Raw genomic sequence first — 8,223 nt, forward strand, 5'->3', positions numbered from 1 at the left:
TCTTCATATATTCTAGGTTCTAGATCCTTACTAGGTATGTGATTTGCAAACTATTTCCTCCCATTTGGTAGATTATGTTTCACTTCTGTGATAATGTCCTTCAGTGCACAAACATTATTAATTTTGATGATGACCACTTTATCTATTTTCTTTCTCTTTTGCTTTTGGTGTCATATATTAAACCCACTGCCAACTCCAAGGTCATGAAGATTTACCTCTATGTTTTCATCCAAGAGTTTGTTTTAGCTCTTACATTTGGTCTTTGATTAATTCTGAATTATTTATATGGTACAAGTTAGTTTCAATTTTATTCTCTTTCACATGGATATCCAGTGTGCCAACACCATTTAATAGAGTGTTCTTTTTCCACTGACTGTTTTTGGCACCCTTATAAAAAAGGAATTGACTATAGGTGTATGGGTTTATTTATGGATGCTCAGTTCTATCGCTTTGATCTATATTTCTAGCCTCTGCTGGAGTTATAGTTTTGATTACTCAAGATTTGTAGTAAGGTTTGATGTTGGGGGGCGCCTGGGTGGCTCAGTCGGTTAAGCGTCTGCCTTTGGCTCAGGGAGCCTGACGCGGAACTCTGGGATCGAGTTCCGCGTCGGGCTCCCTGCTCAGCGGGAAGCCTGCTTCTCCCTCTCCCACTCCCCCTGCTTGTGTTCCCTCTCTCGCTATGTCTCTGTCAAATAAATAAAATCTTTAAAAAAAAAAAAAAAAGGTTTGGTGTTGGGAATTCTAGGTCCTCCAACCTTGTTCTTTCTCATGTTAATTTTGGTTATTTGGGGTCCTTAACCAAATTGATGAGTTTTAGAATCAGGTTTCCCATTTGTGCAAAAAAGGCTGTTGAGATTTTGCTGGGGATTGCATTACTCTTTATCTCACTCTGGGGAGTACTGCCATCTTAATGTCTTCTGATCCACAAACACAGGCTATCTTGACATTTACTTAGGTTTCAATTTTTCTCTGCAACTTTGTAGTTTTCAGTGTGTATAAATCTTCCATTTCCTTGGTTAAACTTATTCCCATCCATTTTGATGCTCTGTAAATGGAATTGTTTCCTTACTTTCAATTTGTTGATTGCTAGTGTACAGAAATACAACTGAATTTTGAGTGCTGATATTGTACTAATCCACTGTAGTATCTCTAATAGTTCTTTTGAGGATTATTTCTAAATATAAGATCATGTATTCTGTGAATAGACATAGTTTGATTTCTTTTCCAGTTTTGACACATTTTATTTATCTTTTCTATTTTCTCTGGTTAGAACTTCAGTACAGTGTTAAAGTGTGGTGACAAAATGGGGCACTCTTATTTTGTTCTTAGTATTAGGGTGTAAGTTTTCAGTCTTTTACCATCGAGTATAATGTTAGCTGTGGAATTTTAGTAATACCCTTTTTTTCAGACTGATGAAGTTCCCTTCTATTCCTAATTTTTTAGTGCATTGTTTTTGTTGGGAGTGTTCTGTTTATGTCTGCTAAGTCTAGTTGATTTAGTGTTGCTCAGTCCTTTATTTCCTTACTGATATTATGTCTGGTTGTTCTTTCCATTATTAAAAGGGGAGTATTGAGGTCTCCAACTATTATAGTAGAGCTCCTCAATTTTTGCTTCAAAAAACTGGGGGCTTTGTTGTTATGTACATATTGTTCATAGTTGTTTTATCTTCCTGATGGATTGACCCTTTTTTCAAAATGTAATGTCTTTCAACATCTCTGGTAACAATTAAACAACTTAGTCTATTTGATCTATCATCTGTATAGCTACCCACCTAGGTTTCATTACTATTTGCATGGAGTATCTTTTTCCATCCTTCCACTTTTTTTTTTTTTAAGATTTTATTTACTTATTTGACAGAGAGAGACACAGCGAGAGAGGGAACACAAGCAGGGGGAGTAGGAGAGGGAGAAGCAGGCTTCCTGCAGAGCAGGGAGCCTGATGCAGGGCTTGATCTCAGGAACCTGGGATCATGACCTGAGCCAAAGACAGACACTTAACAACTGAGCCACCCAGGCGCCCCCATCCTTTCACTTTCAACCTATTCATGTATCTAAAGTGAGGCTTTTGTAGATCTAGAGTGAAATCATTTTTAAAAATTAACTCCTTTGTCTTTTATTGAAGAGTTTAATCAATTTACATTTCAAGTTACTACTGCTAAGTATGACTTCTGCCTATTTAGCTATTTGCTTTCTGTATGTCTAATATTTTGTTTCATAATTCCTTCTTTGTGTGTCTTTGCGTGCATACCATTTTGATTGCCTTTGTCATTTTTCTGTATATTTTTAAGTTATTTTTTGAGTGGTTACTCTGGGGATTACACTTTACATATTGAACTAATAATATCTGAATTTCAGTTGATATTAACTTAGCTTTAAGAGCATATAACTGCTCCTATATAGTCTTCCTTTATGTTCTTATTTTCAAAAACTACTTCTTTATAAACAGATGGACAGATGTTTAATACACTCAAAAGCAGATTTTTATTATTGTTTTCTACATTTGTCTTTTAGGTCACATAGAAAAAAATGAGTTAGAAAACAAAAATATAGTAACACTGGCTTTTATATTTACCTATATAGTTACCTTTACTAGTGTTCTTTATTTGTTCCTATGGCTTAGAGGTACTGCTAGTTTCCATTCATTTCAGTCTGAAGAACTCCATCTGGTATTTCATGTAGGCTAAGGATATTAGTGTGAACTTCCTCAGCTTTTGTTTATCTAGGAGTCTCTTAATTTCACTATCAATTTTGAAGCATAGTTTGCCTGATAATGAATTCCTGGTAGATTTTATTTTTAATCTTTCAAACTTTAAATATCTCATGAGATTGCTTCCTTCAGTTTCTGATGAGAAATAAGCTCTTAAACTTCTTGAGAATCCATCAGAAGTTGTTTCTGTCTTGCTACTTTCCACATTCTTTTTGTCTTAGAGAAGTTGATTATATGCTTGCCAGGGATCTCCATGCATTTATCATAGTTGAAGTTCATTGAGTTTCTTGGATGTGTAAGGTTAATGATTTCGATAAATTTGGGTGGTTTTCAGATCTTATTTCTTCAAATATTCTTTCTGCTCTTTCTTCTTTGTCCTTTCCTTCTAGGACTCCTATTATATGTATATCAGTATTCTTTTTGCTTTTTAAGATTTCATTTATTCATTCAAGACACAGAGATACAGAGAGTGAGCATGAGCAGGGGGAGAGGCGGAGGGAGAGGGAGAAGCAGGCTCCCAGCTGAGCCAGGAGCCAGACGTGGGGCTCAATCCCAGGACCCTGGGATCATGACCTGAGCCGAAGGCAGATGCTTAACCATCTGAGCCACCCAGACGCCCCGTTTTTTAAGTTTTATTTATTTATTTTAGAGAGAGGGTATGTGTGCGGGGAGGGGGTGGGAGGGAGGGGGAGAGACAGAATTGTCAAGCAGACTCCCCATTGAGTGTGGAGCCCGACGCAGGACTCAATCCCAGGACCCCAAGATCATGACCTGAGCCGCAATCAAGAGTCAGCTGCTCAACTGACTGAGCCACCGAGGTGCCCCTATATCAGTATTCTTGATAGTGTCTATGGTGTCCCAAAGGTTTCTTAGTCTCTGTTCATTTTTCTTTTTTCCCCTTTTCTTCTGCTCACACTGGATAATTTCAATTAACCTATGTTTAAGTTCGCTGATTCTTTATTCTTCTTGTCAATCTGCTTCAATTTTGGCTATTTTACTTTTTAGCTCCAGAATTTCTATTCTATCCCTTTACCATAATTTCTCTCTCTTTATTAGTATTTTCTATTTGTTGAAACATTGATCTCCTACTTCTTAGTTCTCTTCCACGGCTTCCTTTAGCCGAGTATGTTTAATACAGTTGATTTAAAATCTTTACTTAGTAAGTGGAATGTCTGGCCTCCTCAGGAACACTATCATTATCAGGTTAACCGGGTAATCATGCTTAAGATATACAATCTGGAGATATCCTTAGATATCTGTAGTGAAGTCAGCCTGCTCAGAAGCAGGCATTCTTTGTAACAGTAAGAAATTGTAGAGGACCCATGTATCTTCATTTAGATACTAGTCCAATGAGGATCTAAAAAAGCAGCTATCTCTGTTTACTAACATGAAAACAACTCCAAGACACATGGTATGTAAATATTTAAATTTAGAAAATATGATGTTTAAACATTTACTGAAGAATATTTTCTCGGGGCGCCTGGGTGGCTCAGTTGGTTAAGCGACTGCCTTCGGCTCAGGTCATGATCCTGGAATCCCGGGATCGAGTCCCGCATCAGGCTCCCTGCTCAGCGGGGAGTCTGCTTCTCCCTCTGACCCTCCTCCCTCTCATGCTCCCTCTCTCTCATTCTCGCAAATAAATAAAATCTTAAAAAAAAAAAAAAAAAAGAATATTTTCTCAAATCACATTAATATATAAATGCATTTTTATAAGATTTTTATAATAGTTACTAAAGAGAATATTGGTTCCTGGTGAAGACAATCAGTGATGGTGGAAGATAAGATGGGAAGGGGATATTTTACTTCTTAGTTTCTAAACTCCATCAATGTGTGGAATTGAACCACAGAAATATATACCAGAGAGGTTTAATACAAAAAAACAAAAAACAAACAAAAAACAACATTTAACAATAATTAGTAAAATCAAGATTTAGCCCCAGCCTCTCTAATGACAGAAAGTTCTGCTCTTACGTGTTGGCTAAATTATAAACATTTTTATCTAAAAGATCTGCTGTGTAAGAGTTCCTAAGACCTCAAGAGTTCCATAAAGACCTCATGGTCTTTACGAGATGGGTGTGCAATGAATAATTTAAAGAACACTTACTGTTAGACAAGTTGGTTGATTCTAAGTTTTAAAACCAATTATGTTAATAAAACAAAACACCCTCTCTATTCCTTATTCCTACTTTGAATTTCCCATTCTCTTCCAAAGTATTAGTATTTTGAAGTCAGAAATATACTGGTTTCCTTAACGTCAGAAGACATTTATAAAATTAGAAAAAGCAAACATCCCCCGTCAGTCTTCTTTTCCAGAGTTTCTCAAGTATTTGTACACATTAATACATCACTTACATATGTAATCTCTTTAATCTTTATTTATATGAGCTGAAAGGGCATCCAGAAGGGGTCTCTGAAGAATCCTTAATGTCCAACCTCACTGACACCACAGAGCCTACTCCCTATCTCCAGTCAATGCCTGCACAGAAAATCCTTCACAGGATGAGCACCTAAAAGGAGCCTCTTCCCAAGTTCCATGTCACTGGGTCACAGTGAGATGGAATCTGCATGGAGATGAGAGGAGATTGGGAGAAAGTGTGAGTGAATACTTTAGGCAGGAGAACAATCAACTAAAAATACGACTTTTACCTGGGAAAGAGCCATTCCTCCTTTTTTCCCTCTTCTTCTGGGCTTCTTTCTCAGATAAGGTTATTCTGTGTGACAAAAAGTATGTTGTTTAATGCTCAGAATCAACATAACCCCTTCCTCTGCCACAATATACATAATGTGAGCACCTTAATATGGTGGAAAGACAAGTCCTTTGCTGCTAACTGCAACAGGAGGGAGACAGGGACAGTAACTCCTATATGGAGGGCAACAAGTACATTTTTCACCCATGTCTTCAGAAAGCCCTCCCCTCCTGCTGAAACCCACACATTCTACTGAAACTGCACTGTCTTTTGTCCCCTTGGCACTTGGCCAAAGGAACTGCCCCATTCAAGCTCTTGGCTCCTCCCTAGGCAGCCAGCATCCAATGAATGGTTGATGCAGGATACAGAAGCCTGTCTTCCATCAGTTTGGACCAACTCTTAATCTTAAGGGCCACCCCAGCTCCAGAGCTCCTCCCAAAATCATTTCAGGGATCTTATTAGCTCAGATTCAGAATTCCTGGTCTATCGTCTCCATTTCACAGGCGGGTGCACTGAGTCTCAGAGGGGGAATATTTTTACCAAGTTACCTTTAAGAGGTCTGAATTAAGTGAGCAGACCTGGGTGTAAGTAAATTCTGAAATGGTAGCCCAGACAAGTTTAAGTAGAAAGGACTTGTCCTAATTCCAGCTTACCTTTCATGTTCCTGAACAAGAGAAGATTCTCTTTAATGGGTTTAATCAAACCCAAGTTAATTTAATTCCTCTTTTCCAGAAAAAATATAATAAAAAAATGTATGAAATTGAAAATAGTTACTAGTCCTGAAAAACATGAAGAAGGGTCACCTGTGGAGATGAGATCTGAGCAATCTCTGCATCATAAACAGATGGGCTCTGTTGGAATAAAGTTCCACATCAATTCAGCCCATCCTCCCAACATCTGCACAGAAAAGACAAAGGGGACTTGAGGGGACCATTTACTTAGTTGGAAGCTTCTGCTCAGAGTTCAGTAATTTCATCAGATCACTTAAGGGAAGGGAACTGCTGAATATGAAATTAACTGGCTAAACTAGATTCTGAGTGTCAAAAAAAAAAAGTTACCCACATCCTTAACGGATGCATAATGAAATACTATAAAATTATTTACCAGACATCAAACAATAATTCCACTACACGGTAAAGTAGAAAGCACATAGAATTCATAATCTGAACAAAAAATTAAGAAGGAAAATAATTTGGAAATTAAAAGATATCCAGTGGATTCTGAGATTAAAGTTAAACAAGTGTGAGGATACATCAAATTTAGAAAAGAATGACACGAGCCACAGAAAAAAGGGGGAAAGAGAAACGGTACTGTTAATAATGGCCTTTTTGGAAAGCACCATGTGGTGACAGAAAGTCTTCCCCCATTTCTTGGAAGGGAAGAGGATGACCTGGAACCGACTAAGCTAGGCCTCTGCCCTCTAAATGAATAGGGGCTGCAAATGGAATCTTCTTCTGATGCAATAATTAGAACGTGCAGATGCCTCAAACACCTGGTTTCACAACTCTCATTCTCTTCCGCATAACTGAAACAATTCAACCAATTTTAATTACAGAGCCACAAATCAGTACTTCACAACTCAGTATTCCACATCCAGGCAACTCAATACTCACCTGGGTTTGGGTCCAAACACTGTGTGTTTTGGTCTCTGTGTGTGTCTCTCTGTCCTCGTTTCTCTTCTCTCCTTTTGTCCATCTGTGTTTCCCTCTCCGTTTCCGCATCCTTCTGTCCCCCCCGCCGCTATTCCTCCTCCAACACTTCGACCCCGCTCTGCGGCAACCTGTTTCAATCCCTGCCGTCCTTTCTCCCCAGACTTTCTGCTGGCCCCCTAACTGCGCAGGGTCCTGCGTCCTCCCCGCCATCTCTGTTGCCCCCTGCCCTCCCTGGAGCGGAGCGAGGGGCCTGCATCCACTGGACCGAGGCACCCCTGTACCGACGCGGGTGGGGTGGGGGCAGAGTCGGGAGTCCGAGAAAGGTTCTGAGCCGGAAAGCGACCGGCAGCGCGATCGGTGTCTACAAGGGCCGAAGGCAGCACTGCTGGCGCCCGCGCCCGCCTCAGAGCGATCTTAACCGGAATCGCAAACTCCCGGCTCCCGCACCGCGCGCCAGGACTCGGGACGTCACACGGCGACGCCGCGAGAGGCGATAGGGACGACCTCCCAGCGAGAGGGACGAGGGGGCTCAAGGACTTTACCTTACCAGGCGACCCCCGAAACTGGGTGCGGAGGAGGGGCCTGAAGAGCGCGCCGGCGGCACGAACCAGAAAAACGGAGACTCCCTCTCCCGAGCGCGCCCGTCGCTCCGCGCGATCCGCTTCCGGGTCTGCAGGCGAGCGCGCGTGCGCCGCGGGGCGGGGCTGGGGGCGGGGCCTGGAACGCGCGGGGTGGCGCCGTCTTCGCGTCCGTTCGTCTCTCCCGCCCGGCGGTTTCAGTTTCAGCTCTTGGGTTCCTTCGCGCTCCGCTGCTGTCTTTGGGAGCGAGGCTGGGTCCGACATCAGGGAAGTGTGGGCCGCTTTTATTTGAAGCGGCGGTATTGGACAAGCGAGCACGGTGCCCGTTCAAACTTTGGCGAGTGGTGGAGACGCGCCTCCTGCGAGGGAGGCCGAGCAGCGCGGGGACCTGGGGCGGGACGGGGGTCCTTGTGGAGCGGCCGAGCTGACAGTGGCAGCTCCTCGCTTAACTGAGCAAAAGCCGGAGGGGCGAGTGGGGGTGAGGGAAGCTAGGACGGATGGGCAATGCGGAACTGCTCTGGGGAACGTGGGTTTTGTACTAACGTCCACCAGAGCTCTTCTTTCTCGCGGAATTGTCACTTCCGCTCCCCCGTTCGCTGG

The 8,223-nt window shown here is 41.8% G+C and overlaps 1 protein-coding gene across 5 annotated transcripts in view; it reads right to left on the reverse strand.

Annotated features, from left to right (window-relative positions):
- The window catches only part of LOC123856086 (zinc finger protein 677-like), a 54,044-nt gene extending 46,309 nt beyond the window's left edge, over positions 1-7,735 (reverse strand). For 4 of the 5 annotated variants that reach the window (XM_064581760.1, XM_064581763.1, XM_064581759.1 and 1 more), the window contains exons 1-2: positions 7,588-7,734; positions 5,353-5,417 (exon numbers count right to left, since the gene is read on the reverse strand). In XM_064581760.1, the coding sequence (XP_064437830.1) occupies positions 5,353-5,367 (15 nt within the window). In that variant the 5' untranslated portion in view covers positions 5,368-5,417; positions 7,588-7,734. Of the gene's footprint in view, positions 1-5,352; positions 5,418-7,587 lie in introns of all 5 variants that reach the window. The other variant, XM_064581761.1, reaches the window with a different exon arrangement.
- Between the last annotated feature and the right edge of the window lie 488 nt (positions 7,736-8,223).

Source organism: Mirounga angustirostris, unplaced genomic scaffold (assembly GCF_029215605.1).
Source record: "Mirounga angustirostris isolate CCGP_5_RB_7025 unplaced genomic scaffold, mMirAng1.0.hap1 SCAF_16, whole genome shotgun sequence".
NCBI lineage: Eukaryota > Metazoa > Chordata > Mammalia > Carnivora > Phocidae > Mirounga > Mirounga angustirostris.